This window comes from Anas acuta, chromosome 1, assembly GCF_963932015.1.
Source record: "Anas acuta chromosome 1, bAnaAcu1.1, whole genome shotgun sequence".
Lineage (NCBI taxonomy): Eukaryota > Metazoa > Chordata > Aves > Anseriformes > Anatidae > Anas > Anas acuta.
Genome location: NC_088979.1, coordinates 14,069,270 through 14,093,139, shown reverse-complemented (window position 1 = coordinate 14,093,139; position 23,870 = coordinate 14,069,270). Strand labels below are relative to the sequence as shown.

The window sequence follows — 23,870 nt, the reverse complement described above, 5'->3', positions numbered from 1 at the left end:
TAATTTAGTAGGACTTAATTAAATATATATATAGTTATTGATTGTATATACTTTCCTATTAAAATACCATATAGTTTCTAAGGTAACCCCTATAAACTCTAATACCTCTAAAATCGTCATAAATATGCTTGAAAAATCGAAGGTGTCTATCTGTCCTGTTCAGCTGCTTTGCCCTTTGCTCTAACAGAAACTCTCGTAGTGCTGAGATCATTATGCAGCCTCTAGTGCCAAACTTTATGACAATTATTGATACAACACTTGCGAAAAGATCAGTTGCAGAATAGCTTTCAGCTGAGACGTCCAAGGGTTGAAGCACCATTCTCTATACTTAACACAGATTATCCTATGGCTTATTAAATACTGCCACATACAGGACAAGAAAAACAATGCTATTATCTTCAGTGACTGAATTACAACATTGTATTAGTAGCTGTTTGGATACCAAGCACCTTATTAAAACAAAACAAAGCAAACTCCCAAAGCCCTTGCAAAATCCTATGCAAAAAGAGACCTCCTGACTTGTACTGATAGAGCCTGATCAACAGTCTGACTTTTGCACCAACAGTAACTGGAAGGGCTGCATCAGCAGTGGCTGTCAGGGCTGCATGACCACAAAGAGTGGAACTGAACCTTGCTTAGTTTGATCTCTGGTAACTGAATGATTCAGATAAGGCACGCTGATGAACAACAAAAACAACAAAAGGATAATGCCAAGACATATCACGTTTTCCCATTAACAGAATATTCCATTTATATTACATTTACTGTATGGGGGCTTCTGGCCAGCGAAACCTCACTATAATTTGCCAAGGGTCTATCTTTGTGCTCACTAGAGCTCTGAGAGTTTCCACCAGTCGAGAAGATCCACCCCAGCCTGAGGATAAGCTTCCTTACTGGGCTTTCTCTTCTTGCTACTCAATGCAAAATTGTACCAACTGCTGCCTTAGGAAAGGAAGTATTAGGAACAACAGGTTTTTGGGGTTCATCATTTATTCTGATCCAACCTTATTAACTAGAAAATAGACCAGTGGGGAAATGTAACAAAAAGCCAATTACTACCATATAATGCTTTTTTGTTGTTGTAACTATTGTTCTGAACTGCTGAATTTTGCATCCTTTTCTCTTCCTAACATATCTTTCCTAAAGGCATATTAAAATGGATTCAATTACAGGCAAATAATAGAGATTATCAACAGAAAATATATAAAAGTTAAATAAGTTACTATTACTATCATAGAGTAGACTGGTCAGCAAATCTTTGTGTCATTTTTTTCCAGAAATAATCGAACAAATGAACTTTATAGATTAGTTAGGGACTTAAGTGATATCTATGGTTTAATTTAAGAGTTTTTAATTTAAGAGTTACATAGTATTCTAAATGCCAAAATATGGCAAGGACATTTTAATACTGAACTCATAGGAATTACACAAAAAAATATTTTTTCATCTTTATCATTAATAAAAAGTGTGAATATATAATATAATATACTTTACATATTTATCATACAATATATCAGTCCTTCACACTATTAATTTGATTCATGCTGTACTGCAACATGTACCACAAGTTTAACATAGAAAAAACATGGCTAATTACTTAAGTGGTGGGTATTTTCACAAGACAAACAGCAATCACAACATGTTATCTACCTCAAATTCTACAGTGATATTCTGAGAAAACTGCTATATCCTTTTAGGAAGGATAATTAAGAAAAAAAATATAATAAAATTAAACTTTGCTTGTAGAGTGACTCTGACTTTCACAAAAAATAGTAAATCAATCCTATGAACTAATTTAGTTCAGCTTGCCTAACTTGCTGGTAAGGTACTATCTCAGTATTATATCGTCATTTAAATTTTACATGGATTTCTGATCCTTTACAAATATTAGAAGGGATTTTTGGCCAGGGCTGAGAGTCTTGTTAGTAGACAAGCCTTGGTGCTGCACTCTTCCCCCATTCCAGTCAGTGAGCACCCAGGTACGTAACTTTCCAGTTCACTGTACAGCTTCTCCTGGAGATAAACTCCCTCTTGGAAAGTCAGGGAAGAGCAGAGGCATCTACAACGCAGCAGTGGAATGATACAGAAAGTGCTTGTTATGTACCGCAGTAGAGAGAAACAGAATAACCCTACTTTCCATTGATACTAACTGTAATCAAGCATGGGAGGAACATTTCCAGATGAAAATAACATTTTAAAGCTAAGCTACTTTAAAATTATTTCGGTGATCACCATGGCTGGTTCAACAGAATAAGAGCCTTGAAAAGTGCACAGTCTTAAAGAGGAAAAGATAGATTTGTTTTGTGAGTAGCAGAATGAATGAGATCCCTTTCTCATGAAACCACCTTCTGCAACTGACTTGTGTGTCTAATGTAAGATGAATGCACGGCAAAAGACACACCACCTCTCTACAGGGATTCCTCCTTCTACAACCTTTCCCTCAATGCTTACAGGCTCTACTTATTTAATCTGTAACCGAACCTTTCATTTTTATGATTTTTAATATGAACTGAGCATCTTTGAGTCTTCTAGCTTGCACTCAGATCAGCTGGTTTCAAAACATCCTGTTGCAGAATATCCAAACACATGCAAACGTTGTGAGGTTACCTACAATTAGTCTTCTCCTGCTCTCTCTTTTCATTTTGTTTTTTATTTACTCAGACTAAAGCAAAGCAAGTAAGAGCACGCATTTTCTGTTTCACCGTTCCTCAAGAATTTCACAACAATCAAATTCCTCGTAAGAGGCACGAGGGGTCAGAAAAGGATGTTAAACAAAGGTCAGTTTGCCTGGTGCAATTGATAGACCCAGACCACTGCATTTCTCCATGTGGGTGAGGCACGTGCAGGGCCTGGAACCTCTGCTCACAGCTCTGTCTCCCTTTCTACTCCTCTTCCCCTGCAGCAGCATTCTCCTGAGCAGTTCAGCACAGGGAAGCCTTTTGGCACCCTGCAATTTTTGGATTGTGAAATAACAGTAAAAATACAACGAAACCCATGTTGATCTGAGGGCAACAGCAGCTGCAGGCATAGCTTACACAAACGTTGGTTTGCTTTAAAAATAAGGCTCAGTCTGGTGAAAAAGTCCTTCTCTTCACTTCCCTTCACGCTCTGGGAAAATTTGACAAGCACACGTGTGTGCCTCCACTGCCTGCGATGAACCCTTCATCACAATGTACTGAATACAGCCTGGTCTTAAGGTGAGGGAAAACATGATTTGGGACCTAATAAAACTGTTTAGGGTGAAGAAAGAACCCAGATCAGTCAGTCACTAATTCAAGGGGTCTCTCTGCAACTGCCTTACCCACACTGGCCTGGCTTACTGACTTCCCCTCTGAAACGCCACACCATTCTTGAAAGGATGTTCTTCCAGTCTCTCCACTTTCCTGAGTGCCACTTGATACTTCAACTAGTGAGAAGGATCCTGCAGGCTTTTGCCACCAGCCTGAATTCCAACACGGATTTTTTTTGCAGAAATCATGCGCTATACACAAGTAAAGAAGGTTCTGATGTGCTTCTTAATATTGGCAATAAATCTGTTTTTTTAATTTAAACCCCCAAAAGGCTTAGAAAATAAGAAAATAAGCAACTGGTAGATTACTGGTGCTTTTAGTCCTAGCAAAAGTTCTTCCTAAAACATTCTGGAAGCAGTGTACATCTTATAAATCAGCAGAAGTTTATATACTGATTACTGTTATTCAACAAATAACTAAGACTGAATAGGTCTATGAAACAGTGGATTCCTTCTGTGCCACTAATGCTGAAAAGCTAGTAATATGACGCTTATGTATCTTGGTTTTCAACAGGCCATGGTAACTAGCCAAGTAAGCACTGCATGTTTTCCCTCAAGGTGTAAAAGAAAGAGGTTCAAATTTAGGAAGCTGCTTATATCTTTTTTTTTTTTTTTTTTTTCCAGGCCCACCAAGAGCAAACAATGGGTATTTACAAAATCTTTATCAACCAAGGTTATTTTATTTTTTTTTTTTCATTTTTTTTTTTAATTCCATGTAACGGAGGAACATTTGCCAAATAATTTAGTGGAAGTCAGAAGAAATAATGCTAAGTACTTTTGTCTTATTTGAAATGGAAAAAAAACTTGAAAAGGACTTAGTTACTTTTTATCTAAGGTTTCAAAACATATTGCTGCTTTTCATTGCTCACTTCATATCTACCCATCATTCCAGATTGAGTATCTCCTTGTTTTCTACTGCTGTTGCTCTGAGATACACCGAGAGTATCTTCCACCTGACTGCTATTACAGAAATACTAGTTATTATTATTCTTATTTATATTGATATAGAAAGGAGGAAATAAATCTAAGAAGTACTTGAATGAAACATTCATTAAACACATCACATTTTGAATGAGCACTTACTGCTCAGGCAGTGTATAATCTGATTTCATTATCAGTTACATAAATTCTATAACATATTGTAATCTCAATGACTAACAAGTTCAAACTTCTGATTTATGGAAGACTCATTTCTTATTTGAAATGATTAGGACTAATCTCAGAATCGATTTTTCTATGGGAGCATTCAGATCACTACAGAAACATTACTTACATTAGGAAAAAAAACCACAATTTTTCATATTAAAAGAAACAGATTGTAAGAAATGTCACAGAGTGCATTGCCTCTAAATTTCACACTTCTCTGAGCAACATCCGAGAACCTGAAGGTCTGCAGCTAAATGGCAACTTTTTAAATTTTATTTCTGTAGTGTTCCTTACCCATAAAAGAAGAACAGAACAACCTTTTGCAAACAATGGAAGTTATTTAAACAGAGTACCGTCTTCAGTACAGTAACTGTTAACTGTTTCATTACATTCTGTTCCGTTGATAGGAAGCTATATAACCTGCAGCTGCAGTATCTGAAGGAAATCTACCACTCTCAGCTAATGGGCTGATCCCATATCTGTGTCAGATAAAAATCATAGTGCTTATTATTTGTTACCATGGATACCATGAAGATATTGCTGTCCACTGAAGATTACTAGAGGAAGACAACATAATTCTCAGGAACGAGTCCTGTTTTGCCTTCGTAAGTTGCTTTTAACCAGCCTGGTTCTACTGATGGATACACTGTAAAAAAAACAACCAAACAAAACATATTTACAATAAATTAAGACAGTTAAAAGACCCTACATGTTTCATATATTTATTTAAACAGCTTTTATTCAACAGCAATATAATAATCAAGGCCAAAGCCGAGAGCTGGAAATGGAATTACATTCTCTTATCTTGTGGGTACCATTCATTTTTTTTTTATTATTATTATTTGTTGGCTGGTTTGTTTTTCATGTAAACAAAGAATGTAAAACATCTTACCATCGGAAAATATTGCCCCCTGTGGGAAAGACAGCTCATGACTATGCTCAGCCTTACAGGAATACATGGCTTTTGCTTGCCTGAAAGAAAATGAAATATATATAGATTTGAAAAAATAAGGAAAAATGTATGAAAAAATGGAGTGAAAACCTTGGAAGTGTAGGAATAATAAGCTATACAAATACATAATGATAACAACTAGTTACACAGTAGTTCAGAGGAGCAGAATTATAGCAGACAATAACTCCTGGCTTACTGCAGTTATCAAGTGTGTTATTAAAGAAAATAGATCAACATTCTACTTGAAATTTAAACATGAATACAATAACATTGAAAAAAAACACAAACACTTTTGTTCTAGTTGAAACTGTACTTCAAACATATATAAACTGAGCAAATTCCTTGAAGCAAGTTATGGACTGCCTGGAGAGAATTTCAAAGGGATCATCAAGTTATTAAAGGTCTAATGACATGGTTTGTGAGAAAATACAGTTGATTAGTCTACAGGAGAAAATAACAAATATAAGGCAAATATTGGACTAAAAAGAGTAATGTGTCCTCCAGGCTGACTGTGAAAGAGATATAAATTGATTTAAATTGCAGCATGGGAGATCTAGATTAGGTACTTGGAGTGGATTACAGCTTCGGCCACCTCAGATGTCCATAAATAAACTTTGTGTCTAGCTCAGCCGGCTCTCAAGGCCTGGGTTCTGCTATGGTAAATGACTACTTGAGAGTGCAAGGGATGGCTCTCCAGGTGCCACTGCCCTTAGCGAAACCTTCAATTAAATATTTTCTCAAATAGAACCTAGCATGAAGAGACCTAAATGTAGACAGCTACGTTTATCTCTTCATTTATAGCTGTAAAAACCTACTCTTGGTCAGAATAGCAAACCACTGGAACTGCTAAGATGCTAAGAATTAGAGGATCTCTGAATTGAAGAATTCTAATTACTAAAGATTCATTAATAAATAAATAAATAATAATAAAAAAAAGCAGCACTATTCAGACATCTGTATAAGAACTATTTAGATACTATTTAGATATGATTTGATTTGATTTGATTACAGAGCAGGACAGATTATCAGTCACCTGGTGATATGGCTTCTAGCACCATGCTTCTAGAAAGCACAAAATGAGGGACTGAACATAAAGATGTGTTGCTTAAGAGTTCTCACTAGATTCCTGTGCTTTACGTATAACAGTAATACCTTGACTTTAATTTATATACTGGAAGCAATTTTTGTATGACCCACCAGTTTTTCTGAGTTTCTTTAACCTTATCGGAAAACCACATTATGCCAAGCAAAGACGAACCTGTAGATTATTTCACCTTTGTGTGATGGAATAGGGGGCTACCAGGTCAGCTTTCCTTCCAGCCAGCATTTATCTCAATGACCTAGTATGTGACCTTTGGTGAAATTTTAAGTTTTTGGCGTACTTTTTGAGAAAGCGTATATGCAAGTGACCTGTAATCTATTCTGTCTTTCCTCCCACAACAGTGAGATAACTGAGTCATACATCATATGAATGATAGTGCCTTATCATAAGCCTTAGTGTAAGGAAAAGACTGTTTTATTTGTGTACTGCCACTGGGCCATGGCTCCTCACTTTGGAAGTTCCACACTAACCAGGGGAGACAGACTGGGACATTTCTTAAAGGGCGCAGAGAGCATCCCTCTACCCTGGCCTTACACCCTGGAGCCAATCAAGACTATCACGTCGTGATTAATCCGAATCTCTAAAAAGGTATGAAAGGGGATGCACGTGTGAGCTTTCAAGAAATGATCTAGTAAATCCTCTCCATGATTTACAAATACTTCCTCTGTTTTGTATCATAAAAACACTACTGTGGTGTGCTGCTACCACATGATTTACATACCACATGATTTAACATACTGTGTAATGAGAAAGGGCATGCAAAATATCAATTATGTCTTGGGACTACAAGGCCATCATATGGGGTTATGTTTTTGGATACTATTGGTTTACTTTGGTGGGGGAGAGAAAGAGAACCAGTTCTAAGCAATGTGTATATACATAAAGCCAGTAATTCCACTTGACCTCAATATCACAAACTACTTCTTGTGTCTTTTTAATTTAGATACAACAAAAATTATCACAAAAAATATTTACTGCCACCACACAACATCCACTTTATATCCACTCTCATTTCTAGAGAAGAAATGAAACCATCAGTTCCTGCATAGGCAAAAAAATTAATTGTGCTCTCCTTTAAACACCAGCATTAATATTCCAACAGGAAGTACAGTTACTGGTTCTGACTGGGACCCTGATCTTACATAGACTCAAGGACTATATATTCACCATGAAATACAGTCACTGCTATGAAGAACTTGCCTTCTACAGTAAACAGGACAGACAGACAAAAAAATCAGTAAGTTTTGTTACTCTACATAATATATATTTATAATATATAATATAAATAATTATACAATATGTTATATAAATAATATAAATAATAAAATAAATAAAATATAAATTATTTTAATCCAAGATCATTATTTTATTAAAGTAATTATGAGTAATTAGAGTGCTAAAAATGTTCTATAATATACTGACCCAGACTGTTAACATTCAGAAAAACACACAAACAAAACAAAACAAAACAACAAAACACATTTAATTCCTATGTGGCATAATAAGGATTTTTTTTAATGTATAAAACAGCAGAATAACTGTTAATAATGAATACAATGACAATGTTAATCAGATAATCGGTCATGAATTTACTATAACACAGGAACAATTTTGCACTTGATCATATGTGGCACCTCACCACTTAGTGGCATGAGTATTGAGCCAGTTTCCCATGTTAAAAATGGAACATCTGAGTAATACTGTGATATAAGACATTGAAGGCAACTGTAAAACAGAATAGCAATATGTATATGAGGGAGAATTGTCCAAGCTATTTTCAAAATATGGCATGTTTTTTTTAGTGCCCTTAGAAAGTTAGTAAAATGAAATTATCTCCTGTATGCTTGTATGTCTAGTAAACTACTCTGTTTTCAGCTTCTAATTTTTCCTGATCCAAATATGTTTATCTTAAAAGTAAAAAGAAGAAAAGAAAACATGAACTCTGATTTGCTCAGTTCTGGGAAAGAGAAAACTACCCAGCATTTGGCAATACACAGATAGACAAACACAAGGTATAAAAAAATCACCCTCTGAAAAGCTCTGAATTACTGGATTCTTCACATTATCTTCCCACTACCTTGCTCCTAACACAAAGCCTAAGAATATTTACTTATACTTCTGGAGCAATTTTCAAGCCCCTGGTTATTCCTTCCACACCCAACTTGAGAACTTAGGTTGTCTTGCTGCTCACTTCAACCCTATCCATCTAAAAGCAATAGTAAGGAAAAGGGCTCACAGACTCCTGGGCAACTTTTTCTGTGCAATTATGAAAATGGATATTGTTTCTTATGGTGTTAGTGTTCTCCTCCCTGCAATCAAGTCTGCTCGTTAAAAAGCATGTGATGACATCACCGTCATCTATTGTGGTTCTCTTAAGAAGATGCTAACCTTCTGAGAAGAGTGTAATTCATAGTGTTGACTTCAGAGAAAAAAAAAATCAGAAAATAGTGCCCACATTTCCTAGAAGTTTCTGCTTTCCATGATTTTTAATGGATAGAATCCAATGGAGAAAAATCAATTTTCCCTTTTACTACCTTTTATAATGTTTATTTTGAGACCGTAATGACAAATTTATACTAGTAGTCAAAGGATTGGTACTCATCAGATCAGAAATTATTTTACTTGACTATACATGGTCAACAACAACTGAGGTACTTTTAATAACCTATTTTAACAGTTATAAATAAGCTTTAAAATTATGCTCCTGCCATAGTAAGTTTTCAGTCTAGAAAGACACAGACAGAAGCCAGATGAACAAATCAGGGAAAACACATGAATTTTTTTCAGATGACTCATCAGTTAATACTATCTTGCAGGAAGAAGAAAAGTTTGTCGACTCGTAGAAATGGTAGACTTATGAGTAAGTAGAAAATGCTGGGCTGGGCTGGAAACAGTATTCCAGTTTTTTAAGGAAATGCAAAATATAGCATGAAAATAAAAACAGAAGTATGACTGGAAATATTTAGTATTTAATCATATGGTTGGGAGGGAAGCATGGAACTAGAGGATTTCATGTTGCCTTTCTATTCCTATTACAGTCCCAGCCTGGCACCCACAGATCCTGCTGCCAAGCCAGGGCTACTGGCTGTCACCAGCTCCTGTTCCCTACTTTTGTATGTATTCTCTTCTAATGAAAATCCTTTATGATGCAGTTTCTCATTTTATGTGCACCTCTAAATCAAAGTCAGTGTTGGTGCATTTTTGTATAGAAGCTGTAATACAGAAATCTCAGGCTAGGTAATGGCAATATTTCTGAATCCAGTAAGAAAATTTCTTCACCTCTTTCAGTCCCCAACAAAGATTGGTCCCAGAGTGCACAGTACCTTAATACCACAGTATGGGAGATGGACAATTAATAAACTTGATGTCAGGAGTTAATGAATGGGATGAATGAGAAGTGAAAGTAACTCTGAAAACAGGAAAAAGAGAGCTCAGGCTGGACAGGGCATTGTATTTTGGTCTTACCTGTCCAATCCTAAAACATGTACCGTGGACTGTCAACCTTTCTCTTTCTGACTATAAAAACCTATTCAAACTGATGCCACTATAAGGGCAAGTGTATACAAAGACTGGTAACAGCCAGCCCAAATAATGACTAATCATTTTAAAAAAGAAAAAAATGTGTGGGGATACAATTTCCATAGTTGAGACAGTGCATTACTCAAAGTCAGAATGAAGTGGTGCAAAGACTACCTGGAAGAAGGAATTAAGTCAGTCCAGGTCACTGTGGTGGTAAAGCACTGAGTCTGAAATTATCTGATGGAATACATAAGACAGTATGAGACTGCAAAGCCACATAGATACTTTTGATCCATCTATTGTACAGGTGATTATGAAATACTGTTTCAGGTAACAGATGCTTCAAGTCAGAATGAAGCTACTTAGATACTACTTTGTAAGTAGTAATGTAAGGTAAGCAGCAGCTATAAATTTAAAAACCATTTATGTATAGCAGCATAAATTACCCCTGCACAGAGGTCAACACAGTCCTGACTTAAATATTTCTGGCATCAGACCAGCTTAAAAACAGTTTCTCTGTCTTATACTCTGCCCTGCATATACTCGTTAGACAGCAGAATTAGGAACACAGAAGGCCTTTCTAGTTGGTGGATCAAATGTAATTATCATGAATTCAGAGCAAAAAAGAATATACTAAGGACTCAACTCAGGCTTCATCTCCATAGCATGCATGAGAAGGAAATATGAGTCGGCTCTGAAATGCAAAATCTCAGTCAGACTTGAGCAGCATTACAGGAACAGCTGAGCTGCTTCTTATTTCTTCCTCATTTTGCTTGCTGACCTCTCATTTTCCATTCTCCTTGTTATTGTTGCTCTTCTGCTTTTCTTAGGAAGGCTGAAGTAGAGGAGCTATTAAGTCTTTCAGCATGTTCTGCTTCCTTATCTGCTCTCCATATCCATTATCAAGCTGCTACATTTTTCCTTTATCAGATTTTTATATACAGATAGAGATGGCACAGGTTCTGAGGGAACATCAGGATAGAGTTTACAAGAAGAGAGCAATACAAAATGAGAGAAGGAACAAAGGTGGAAGTAAAATGATGCAGTACTGGTGAAGCAGTCATTGCTCTTGGCTTAGGTCACTGGCTTAAGAACATTCCAGTCTCTTCTTTTATACTTTTCTTCCTTAAATTAATTCCCTGTTCTTTTTATCCCTTTCCATTCACCATCGCACTGTTTCTTTGGTCTTCTTATAGGTCATGTACTACACAAAACAAGAACAGCCTTGATTCCTGTAAACCACTTCTCTCAAACAAAATCAGCAGGCCTTTGCAGGTCAGCTTTCTCCTCTCCCCTGCTAGATCTGTCAGATAAGACAGCTGTATTCCACTACTGCACATCTCAGCGCACATTGGCATCTTTGTTTACAACTATGCTATTTTATTAATATATTTGGATTCTTCAATTAACATTTCATTGCTCAACAGTTCCAGTAAGATCGTGCTATCGCTAAGTAGAATGATGGACAAAAACATACAATTTGTCTCAAAAAATCTGAAATGCAGGGACAGTGAAAAGAGAGAGAGAGATTTTCTCCGGAACCAATTATTTGTTTATCTGCTTTAGCCTATTAATTGTCGTCTGGTTAATGCAAAATAGTACTGCTTCCTAGATGAACACTTATAGGAACATTCTAGCTTCATTCTATGTACGAATAGGCCAAATCCACCAACTAAATGTATATAATTACAAAGAAAATGTAAGTAATTCCTGCTGCAGACTATCACAAAGAAAGGACAACAATTTCTCCAGATAAGTAGTAAGGCAGGAGATGTGTGATGGGAATAACAGGGATCCTCAATAAATGAATCCTGAACTTTCTAAAGCAGCTGTTATTCAGGACTTGACTACACAAGCACATTATCATAAACTAGCAGGTTTACTATTCTGCTGCAAGTATGTATATACAAGCAGCTATATGGAATAAATACAGTGCCCTCATACTGTTAATATACTCTTGTAGCTGTGTTCTTAGGCAGCTCACTAATCTGAGCATCTCTCACTGCAATTTCCTTACAGGAAAGTATAGACAGGTCACTAATATATATGAAATTTAGTGTTCTTCTGTAGAAAGGATAAGTTTAACAAACCAAGACAGCTTTGCATGCCACATGATGCTGTCCTGAAGACACAGAACAAAGCTCCAATGTTTCTATTTTAATCTCTGGAGCCAGAAAAACACAAAGGATTTTACAAGCTGTTAAACAGTATGAGATACTTACCGTCCTGAAGAAGCTTGTTTAAGTGAACCAGCACTTTCAAACAACTGGGCTCTTGCAGCCACTCTGAAAATAAGGAAGCATCTTGCTTTATACTTTGCTCATTAATTAAACACACAGACTATAGAATCATAGAATATTCTGAGCTGGAAGGGACCCACAAGGATCATTGAGTACAACTCCTGCCTCCACACAGGACCACCCAAAAATCAGACTCCATGTCTGAAAGCACCGTCCAAATGCTTCTTGAATTCCAAGAACTGCTCAGTGCCATCACCACTTCCATGGGGAGCCTGTCGCAGTGCCCGACCACCCTCTCAATGAAGAACCATTCCCAGCATGACCCTCCCCTGTCCCAGCTCCATGCCATTCCCTCAGGTCCTGTCGCTGTCCCCAGAGAGCAGAGCTCAGCGCCTGCCCCTCCGCTCCCCTCATGAGGGAGCTGCAGGCCGCCATGAGGCCTCCCCTCAGCCTGCTCTGCTCTGGGTTGAATGAACCAAATGACCTCAGCTGCTCCTCATATGTCTTGTCTTCTAGACCCTTCACCATCTTTGTAGTCCTTCTTTGGACACTAATGGTTTTCTGTTTGTTTATATTGTGGTGGCCCACATTGCACCCGTTACTCAAGGTAAGGCTGCACCAGTGCAGAGTAGAGCAGGACAATCACTTCCCTCAACTGGCTAGCAATGCCATGCTTGATGCACACCTTGATGACTGATTTCACTTTTAACCATCTAAAGACAAGGAAACATGTTTTTTTAAAAAAATGTTCTAATTATTCAGGCAGAGATCAGGTTAAGAAAGCTGAAGTCCTATTAGAATTAAATTTGACCAGGGACATCAAGGGCAACAAAAAAGGCTTCTATAGGTACATCAGTGATAAAAGAAAGACTAGAGTAATTGTGGGCCCTCTCTGGAAGGACACGGGAGACCTGATTATCTGGAATATGGAGAAAGCTGAGGAACCCAATGACTTTTTTGCCTCAGTCTTTGCTGCCAATGAGCTCTAGCAATGTAGCCCAGACCAAGAAGGCAAAGGCAGGGACTCGAGAAAATGATGAACTGCCCAATGTGGGAGAAGATGGTTGGTCAACACTTGAACATCATTTCTTCCAAGCTCAAGACTGGTGCACCCCTAAGAGTAAGAAATCAGAGCAAGGTGGCCAGAGGCCTCTGTGCTGCCCATGTGCCCGTGGAGAAACTCAAAGGCAAGAAGAAAGCCTACAAAATGTGGAAAAAGGGCCTGGCCACTTGGGAGGAATACAGGAACGCTGTCAGGGCCTGCAGGGATGAGACAAGGAAGGCTAGGGCCCATTTGGAATTAAAACTGGAAAAGGAGGTCAAGGATAACAAGAAAAGCTTTTGAAAGTATGGCAATAGTAAAAGAAAGCCAAGGGAAAATGCAGGTCCACTACTGAATGAGGTGGGTGCCCTTGTAACAGGGGATGCTGAGAAGGTAGAGATACTGGATGCCTTCTTTGCTTCAGTCTTTACTGCCAAGACTGCTCCTTGGGAATCCCAGATCTGGAGGTAAGGGAGAGAGTCTGGGGAAAGCAAGACTTCCCCTTGGTTGAGGAGGATCTGATCAGAGAGCGTCTAGACAAAATCAATGCACACTAATCCTTAGGCCCCGATGGGATGCACCCATACTTGCTGAGGGTGCCGGCAGGTATGATGGCCAAACCACTTGCTATCATCTTTGAAAGGTCTTGTAGAATGGGAAAGGTGCCAGATGATAGCCAATGTCACACCAGCCTTCAAAAAGGGCAAGAAGGAGGATCTGGGCAACTGCAGGCCAGTCAGCCTCACCTCTGTCCCTGGAAAGGTGATGGAACAACTTGTTCTGGACGCCATTTCCAAGCAATTGGAAGAGACAAAGGTTATCAGGAATAGTCAGCATGGATTCACCAAGGGAAAATCATGCTCGACGAACCTGGCAGCCTTCTGTGATGTCATTACCAGCTGGGGAGATGAGAGGAGAGCAGTGGATGTGACTTCTGGAAGATTTTTGACACTGTCCCCCACAACATCCTTGTAACGAAGCTTAGAAAGTGTGGGATAGATGAGTGGACAGCAAGGTGGATTGAAAACTGGCTGACTGGCAGAGCTCAGAGGGTTGTGATCAGTGGTGTAGAGTCTAGTTGGAGGCCTGTAACTAGCGCTGTTCCCCAGGGGGTCCATACTGGGTCCAGTCTAGGTCAACATCATCAGTGACCTGAACAACGGGATAGAGTCCACCCTCAGCAAGTTTGCTGATAATACAAAGCTAGGAGGAGTGGCTGGCACACCAGAAGGCTATGCTACCAGTCAGTGAGACATCAAACAATCAGGTTGGATTAGGCTTTGAGCAACCTGGTTTAGTGTAAGGTGTCCCTATTCATAGCAGGGAGGTTGGAATTAGATGATACTTAAGATCCCTTCCAATAAAAACCATCCCGTGATTCTATGATTCACTTAGAAAAACAAAGGAAATTAAAATGTTGCATTTAAATCCCTATTCAATAGAATTCTTAAGCGCATAACCTAATTTAGGCCACTGAATTCCACGTGCTCCAGAGCCTTGCTGAGTCAGCAAGTAGGAAAACCTTAGCACGCTATGTTTAAAATTATATTCATGGATGACCAATGGATATACTGGACGTGCTTGTTATTCCAGTCTGTTATTTTCATGCTTGAACTCTGAGCTGTTGTACTTCTGTTTAAGACACATCAATTTGTGAAATAGCTACTGTCATCTCTTCCAGTTTAAGAAGTGAAGAGGCTTAACAGATTCCTCCAGTATTTGGAAAATTTCTTGGTGTTCTGCAGTGATTATGGAAATCACTTGCTCATGGCACTAGAGAAGGCCTGGGACAGTCAAAATTACAGCAATGATCTTCTTATTCTTAAGCTTGTGCTATAAACACTAAGAATCATTGCTAACCTAAATCTCAACCAGCTAAATTATAACCTCTATTGTTAGAACTATCTTCCTCTCAAGAAAAAAAAATATCGTCAGAAAAAAAACACACCAAAGATCTCAACTATTGATCATGCAACAACTGAAGAAATTTCAGATTTTTTTTAACCTCACTCCAATTTTTGACCTACAGTAATATGATCTGATGATCTTCTTCACATAACGGCATGAGCAGTAAGCAGCAATTGTGCTCCTTGAAATATTAAATTTCAGAAGAGTGAGAGATAATAATACTTATCACTTTCCAAAGATCCATGTCTTCATTAGGGACCTTATCAATAGTCTAATGAAGTAAATGGGAGTCTTTCAACTGACTTTAGCAGTCTGTGTTGTGTCTCCTTTGTTTACTTTACAATTTTAATGAAGCTAGATAAATAATTAATACATAAAGAAAATTTCAAATCAGGTATTCATGGATGCTTTTTCTACTATTTATACTAGCTCTTTGGGATCCCTTCATAGTAGACAACACTGTAACAACTCAAAACTGCAATAGGCCTTGACTTACACAGATCCTGGTCTTTGATAACCGTTACTCGATGCAGTATCTAATCTTAATCTCCTGCACATTTTGGGAGGCAAATCAGGGTTTGCTGGAGCCTTTGGTGTATCTTTGGTATCTGTTGAAGATAAGCTCTGTATAGATCCACTGTAGCTTTTATTACCTAAAGAAAGCAATAAGGAATATTAAAGCTAATTTGAAGTTATTTCACGACACATGCAACGCAAATAATTTTTTCTTAAGAAGCAAAATAGAGAGAAAGAACTTACTAAGTAAGTACTTACTAGAAGAAAAAGCCTTTCAGACAAAGAGCTAGGAGAAAAGGACCAGCAGCAAAATTAGATTAAAATTGTAAAGGCTAAAAAGTTACATTGCACTTAAATGGTTAGATAGTACTTTCAACAAAAAGTGAAAATAAACCCCCTCAACATTTATAAAGTAGTACAATGCATACAATTGTAGAAAAATTCATGTTGGAGGGCACCTCAGGAAGTCATCTTGTTCAAAGTCTTGCTAAAAGCAGTATTCACTAAGAAATGAGACGATATTAATTTGTAAGAATTAATATTTCAGTATTCACAGAAGCTTCATGAAGCTTTCAAATTAAAAAAATATATTAAGCACTAATAATTAAACTTTCCTAAAACAATTGTTACTGTAACTTGATAAAACAAACCTATAGCTGCAGAGTCTGTATTGTACAGAGAAGAAGTCCTTTTAATGAACACAAGGTATGCTCTCCTGCTTTTTAAGCTGATCTGTGGACTGCTACTTTGTTTGCATATACACTTGCAAGACAGTAACTGAATCCACATGTACTTCTATGTTTCTTTATTCCCAAGAACAACAGATGCTTAATGATGCTTTAAAGGCAGTTATAATATAGAGGTCTCTGTAATTATAAAAACACTACCTATATCAATCTTGTTATTAATTAACACTTGCTCATATAAGGGAGTCGTAGGAAAAAACTTGTACACACCATGAGGGATACAGGGCAAAGAACTTTCTTTAACTTTCAGTGCTTCCCACACAAACACGTATTTACCCTACCTGTACTTCTATTACTTATCATATTGACAGCTCAGTGGCAAACTCAGCACTAATACTTTGTCCACTGGAGCTCATTGTTTCAGAGCTGACTGTTGATCTTCATAATCCAAAACATTTCAAGACAGCGTCTGTTCTAAAGTAATTTCCAGATAGCTATCAATATTATCTCGTGTACTCACAGAGGTAAAGCAAGTGTCTAAATTAAGAAGCTCTAATTTCAGCCTTCTCTATATTGTAAGGACCCTTTCTACAGGTTTGTTTGGAACACAAGTGCTTCTTAGGTGCTAGGAGGGTGTTCTTCAAATCAGCATCCTTCTTTGACTGAACAGGAAGACTGCTTTCCTAACTTTCACATTGAAACTGGATTCCTAAAGGTGGGTTTGCACGTTCATTGTTGTTCCTGAACATCATGTCCATCCATATACAGACATGTTCAGCCATAATCTTGTGTTCAAGCTACTCTGCTTGCTGTATTGGATAACAAAAAGATGCAGGTATGGCAGAATGAAGACTATTCTGTAAGGAGGGTTTCAGATGTACATTTCATGCCATGGACAAGCAGAGACAAAGCTGTTACTCGCTAGATACATAAAGCATAATGGATTTTAAATTTAAATGCTAGCTTTGATCATTATCAATCATGTTGCAAGGATTCGTTCTTCTGACACAGGGATAAACCATAGCTACCAACTCTTCTATATTATAAGCCAGAAATCATCTTGCAAGTTAGTAGCCTCAGTGAAGCACAGCAGGACAGCGAGTACTCTAAATTCGGAGAAAAAATGGTATCTTTTAAGCTGTGTGAACTTTACAGATGACAACAGAAATATGCCAGAAGCAGTTTGAAAAGTGAAAGAACACACCACAATAGTTAAAAAATAAACAAACAAGATCAAAGAATATCATTAGCTTTCAGATGCACCTCATGTTTTCTGATACCTCACAGTAAACACAATGATGTCCTAAAAGACCTTGGAAATTACCTTCAGCTGATGGAATTGATCTGAGCGAAGAACCTGAAGATCTTTTCAGCTCGGATAGACTGTAAGAACTCTTCTTGGTCAGATCTGTTGGTGGAGAGGCATTCTCTGGTCCAGTGACAGAAGCTACACTTTGGCAGTCTGATTCCACATCTGTTTTTGTTGCATCCTCCTTTGATGAGGATTCTGGACTTGTAGTCCAGAGGCCTGAACTCTTCTGGCCATTAGAAGAAGGGGGAGAGGCAATCCATGGAATCCCTCCTGATTTCTCCCTGGGCTGTGGGGGTGCACATTTGGTGGTGCTGTTCTGCTCGGAGGAGTGAGAAGAGAGAGATTCAATGCTCCCCATGGGAGTGCTATCTGGGCTGCTGCTGTACGAGTCACCTAGGCAGGAGGGAGGGGAGAAGAAAGAGAAATAAAAAGATAATTACATTGTCTTACCATGTACATTTCTCTCATGCCACCTTTACCCCCTGTACATTATTTGTCATCAAATTCTGTGGTTCCATCGACAGTCATTTTCAAGACAAAATAGCAATTTAGTTGCTCTAAGTTTCACACGTTCCTATCTTTAACCTCAAAAAGCTGCATTTTGTGGATATTTCTCTAGAGCGGATGAACATAATGATCTACTGGTGGTGCTATTTCACAAAAAAGTTTGCATTTTCAAAGAACTGCCCACAATATATCATTAGGAAATTAAACAGTTCCAGTGTCACAATATCTTTTAACAAGTATCTTACTTTGCTTAATAAAGCAAATGTGGTGTTTGTCACATTTATGTTCTGAAATGCGTAACTCTATTGCCAGCAAGTTAAATACTTAAGTTTTACTTTGTTTACCAAGTTGCTGAGGATCTTGGCAGTCTCTCTAAGACTATCTAAGACATAAGTCTATCCACAGATATTTTCTGAATCATCATACCTTTCATGAAATCCCTGTCCTGTAGAAGGAGAACTCATTCCATTATTTACAACTTTAACATTGAACATTTGATTAATTTATTTAATTAGACTGATATTAGAGAAGTTGACCTACTTACACAAAAATGTGCTGATCTAATTATTTTCAAAGATATTGTGCAACAAGAAGTGGAAACATCCTAAAGAAATTTGTTGATATGAGGCTAGGAAAACGCATCAGAAATGAGGAAGCACTGGCCTACAGTATAGTGAGAGATGAGTTATCTTAAAGATTGGATTCATAAAAATGCAGTAATAGTCTAGTGACTCATATGATAGTTTCTAATAAGATTTTTTCCCCACAGCTAGGAGATATAACTCACAAATTTCAGAAGAAGCAGGGAACGTACATTTTTCATCCACACAGTGTTGTTTATCCACATAGTATTTATAAGATAACGTGATACAGATGCTTTTGACTCCAAAAGTTTCAATGTCCTTGGCAACAGGTGACTAAAGCCACTTGCCAATACTCACAAACACCAGTGTCTTGCCTAGTAGGTGTGAAAACAGTAGTGCCACTGGAACAGTAATTTGAAATATTCTGTCTACTTCTGCTCAGAACATGGGTATTCCAGATGAGATTGTGCCCTAACTTACTCCTGACAGGCCATTAGTTTCTTGAAAATTGCAAGATAGGCTGGAGTGTAGATTTGTCAGATACATTTTCTATCATTCCCTACAGCTTGGCATTTATACTTCATTTTCTGCTGGCATATAAAATTCCTTAAATTCCTGAAATATAGTTAAATGTCCATCCTTCATTTAAATGATGACTTAAAACCATCTAGCACTTCAGAAATAGCTACTGCTGGAAGCCAGGGCTCTCTCTTATCTGTCTCTGGCACAGCTAGAGATACTCTGCAAGGAGAATACTTGTGCTGCTGCCTCACCCTTCCAGGCACAAATGAGATATCTTAACTGGAACTTGTGTAGCAAATACTGAACTTGAGCCAACAAGCAAAGCCTATGTTGAGAGTTCCTGGGTCAGGGCTAGTTCCAGTCCAGCCACCAGTAGAAGGTTTGAGTCTGAATAAAGAAGATTGTGCTTGCATATGCCCTGCAAAATACTTGCACAGAATTGCCCCACAATAATGCAAAAAAGTTACACAGTGAAAGAAAGTTGAAACTTGCTAAATTTCTCTTCTGGTGTGTAGTTATAAGCGACAGCTCCTCCATAAATTCTTACTCTAAGGATCCCATGTCATTCAAATAGGGAATTGATGTGTAGACAGCAATTGTGTAGACAGCAATTGTTCTAATTCAACATTTAAATTCTCATCATCAGGAAGTATGTAACATATATGTACATATAGAAAATGCAGCATCCATGCAAGAGCATAGCATGGATATATTTCCCAACATTACAGACTTGAGAGTTAATACAGAACCTACAGAACAGATAACCTTAACTGTGGATTCATTTACTGTACTAGTTTAACGTAAATCTCCTTGAGGAAATAGGGGAGACAAAAGTTCTTTTGGAAATCTCTTGCAGCAGCTGGCAAGCTATTCTTTGGTACAGTTTCAAATGGTTTCAACCTCTTAACGGTAAGGCAGGTAAGTAATAAGTGACGGTCCACTGGATGAAAAAGAAAGTGCAACTTTTTAAATAGTCACTTCTACATGAAAATTAATACGCATTTGCAGCTGTTAACTGCAAACATAGCTCCCTGCTGTTAAACACTGTCATATGATGAGTATGCTGTTTCTCACAAAAATGTGAGCGCTTGTTTCTATTCCAGTAAAACTAACAAAGTTTCAGTGGTTTTGGCAACCTAGGCAGTGGTTTACTTTGAACCAGTGACCACAGTTTCACGCATGTGAAAAAAGCCAAGTAACGGCTTTGATCTCTGACCTTGACCAAATTGCATTTATTAAAGCTTCCAAACCTTAACAATCAACTTACAAGCAAATGAGGTGAATGTCATACAGTGAACTTTGTGGAGTTTCAAAGCAGGCTACACTTAGATTAGACTATAAAGTCTACTATAAAATATTTTTGAATACTGTATGCAATACAAGAATTGACTAAAAACAAATATTCTTTCTCCTCTGAGAGAAGTAAGGAATGCAGTCATTTAGCAGTGTGGCTGTGACTCACAGAGGTTAAAAAGCTGATGAAAACCCATCTGTGATGCTTATATTATTGGAATACAATATTTACTGGATATTCAGGATAACTAAAAGGCAAGACATAAAAAGGAAGATAACAAGTCAACATGCACTAACTTACTGTCAGGATCTGCTAGACATGGTGTGTATCTTCCTTTGGGTTTACGTGGACCTGTGGAGAGACAAATTGCTCTTGTCCTTCTTGAGCTTGAACGGGACTGAGGTTGGGGAAAAGGAATATTGGGGTCTGGTGCAGTGTGAAATATCTGTATGATTAAAAAAAAAAAAAAAAAAAAAGGAAGAAAAGACAAACAATAGAGGTACTCTTAGACTTCCATTAATAATCCATTTCTTTTCTTAATTGCTGTTCTTGAAATGAATGCTGTAATAGTCTCACACATTGTAGAAGTGTAAATTAAGAGAATATACGCTTTATTCTGATCTGATTTTACAATCCAGGAAGAACAGTAATGGATTAGTGAAAAACAAGCTGTACATAAACTTATACTAATTATATAAAAATATTTGTTTAAATGTTTTTTTTTTCTAGTCCCAGTTATGAAGTGCTTAACAATCTAAATCGTGAAACTACAATAAGCACTTACTACTAACTCCTGCCTAAGAAGTATATTTGTTAAAAAAAAAATATGAAAGATTGAATTTTGTTCTCTATGTTCATGTGAGAGCTTTTGTATGTCACAGAAAAGAGTCATGATTGTAACTTATTTCAAACCCATTTGGATTTCAGAAAACTACTTTATTTTGTCAAAGAAGTCAAGTTTCATGAGGATCGCCCTTTAGGTTTGGAGCATCTCTTGATTTTTACCTTTCATGTACCCCTGCTATCACTGGTCAATTTTGTACTTCATTGCTATAGAAAACTCCAATTTTTTTCAGGATCTGACACAAGTATACATAAAGTTTTAACAACTCTTTGCTGATGAGAACAGCAAACTTGCCAACAAGAATAATGCCAGGCAACTTTAATTTAGGTGACTTTCATTTGTATCACCTGTTCTGCAATATTCACCACACCTGCAGTACAGGTGTTGAAAGACCCTAAAAATCATCTGGTATACTTCTAGTAAAAATGGTAACTGGCTGGGAGGAAGATTGAAAAGGAAAATATAACCAAAAGATTTCTTTTTCTTTCAGAACTTCTTCCTCACTTATTCCTCCTAATGTAGACTGTGTTTGTAAACTCTATCAAGTATCTCTTACAGAATTCTGTGGAAGGAATTGTGATTAGTTCTGTGGGATGGAGAAGAGAAAGATTGCCTGTTCTGTTAAGCTACTGAAGGAATCAGAAGTGTTCAGTCTCCATAGTGTAAGGAGCAAGGGCCAAGCATTGCAGGCTAAATACCAAGCAAAATGGGTCTCTGCAAGGACTTCTGGATTCTCTATCAATAGGGCACTCTTAGAACAGGATGAAGGGAACAATGAGAAGACACCTTTGTGCCACTCAAAAAGTGGATGAAAGCAAATATACTTTGATAGTAGAAAATACTTTAACAGAGGATTTGAGATGCTCTTGAAGTATATTAAAAACATAGTAGTAATTGGTAAGTATCATGTCAGTGAAAAAACATGTCTTGATGCAGAGAAATAGAGCAAAGGTGATTTTGGTTGTGCAGTCATGGTCTTTGTGTTGAATTTGCTGATGATTTTCTGGAGAGGAAATTCAGTGTTGGAAATGTAATATGTATGGTTTGGAGTTACATGTACGAAGACCACCAGTGTCATACCAGTTTTGATGAGTCCTTTTGAAATATAACTGATGATTATAAAGCAGTACTGTCAGTAGTTACTTACCAACCAGTTCAACTGCCCTTGAGCTGAGTAATGTGAAATGGTATAAAACCAAAGTTCTTTCACTTTGTTTTCTTAATCGTCAAATAAGGTAATACAAATCAACAAAATACCTTAAGAATACTATTTCTTTTGAGGATTAAGTAAAGGAGGTCTTGACTATTCTGCCAGGTTCTGTAACCAAATAATAAATCAACAACAACAAAACTTAGGAAGCCTTTCAGTGAAGCTGATTCCTGAAATGGTAGTGACTAAAAGTAACTTCTTCTCATTTCATAGATTTTCCTTCTCAAGCCCTGAAAAAGTTTTTATTCCGTGTTCCAGGAATGAGTGTGAGATGTACTTCTGCTGTCTCTTTGAGGAAAACAAAATAAACCATGGAGTCACAGGTTACCTTTCTTCAGATGAAAAGAAGTACCTAGAGACATCCGTATGTTCAAATCACAAAGATTTGATGGGTTAAAAATCTGTAATTAGGGATAAAACGTCACTTAAGAAACTTTTTTTTTTCTTTTTACCAGTTTGATCTAGTATCTACACACTTGAAAAGTGACAGAGCATGTAGAATTGGGGATTCTGCTGGGAATCCCCACTGATGCTGCTTTTGGAAAGAGGAACTGAAGGATAGCTGGGGTTTCATGGTGGGACTTAACCTCCACTGTGAAGATAGCATATCCCCAAAAGACAGTAATAGTCAGAAAGACTCTGTGCTGATGCACAAAGTGTACACGCAGGAGAATCCATGAGTTCACTCAGAATGAACCTCAATATACTGCTAGCGTGAGAGATAGAAGAGCAAAGTATGCTCTTCTCGTTCTGTTTCTAGATATGAGAAGGACACAGCAATCTTCAGAAAGCTAATGAAGATTCAGAACTATGCCTTCAAAGCACAGGAGATTATCCCTTGTATCTATACCTTTCATAGCCAAAAAATCTTGCTAGGAATACCGATCCATAGCACGGGGTAGGAAAAAGGTACTCTTTCTATCAATAACCTTCTACAAATGCTGAATTCAGACAATCCTGAAGAATTTTTGGATGGCAATGAAAATGAGATCTCAGTTTCATTTTATCACAAAACATTCAGATAATCTCCTACTACCTTTTCGTAATGCTCTATCAGAATTTCAACGACGATATTCTGAAACTTAATGTTCATCATACCAGCCACGGTTTCTTCTTGGGCTCTCATCAGAGTTGGTCCAAAGATAACACCAAGGTTGGATACTGTCATAAGATTTTGCTGACTGTGTAATGATACCT

At 37.5% G+C, this 23,870-nt stretch overlaps 1 protein-coding gene and 1 long non-coding RNA gene across 2 annotated transcripts; one reads left to right on the top strand and one right to left on the bottom strand.

Moving 5' to 3' along the window:
- Window positions 1-23,870, bottom strand: LOC137849796 (rho GTPase-activating protein 42-like). The gene is made up of 7 exons (XM_068669775.1): window positions 23,710-23,870; window positions 20,920-21,064; window positions 17,725-18,105; window positions 15,695-15,851; window positions 12,231-12,293; window positions 5,328-5,407; window positions 1-5,081 (listed from the first exon to the last, which is right to left on the bottom strand). The coding sequence occupies exons 1-7, from the start codon at window positions 23,839-23,841 to the stop codon at window positions 4,993-4,995; spliced, it is 1,047 nt and encodes a 348-aa protein (XP_068525876.1). The 5' UTR covers window positions 23,842-23,870; the 3' UTR covers window positions 1-4,992.
- On the top strand, window positions 9,312-9,867 carry LOC137849819 (uncharacterized). Its single transcript, XR_011092085.1, has 2 exons — window positions 9,312-9,349; window positions 9,528-9,867. It is a non-coding gene; the product is annotated as an uncharacterized lncRNA (long non-coding RNA).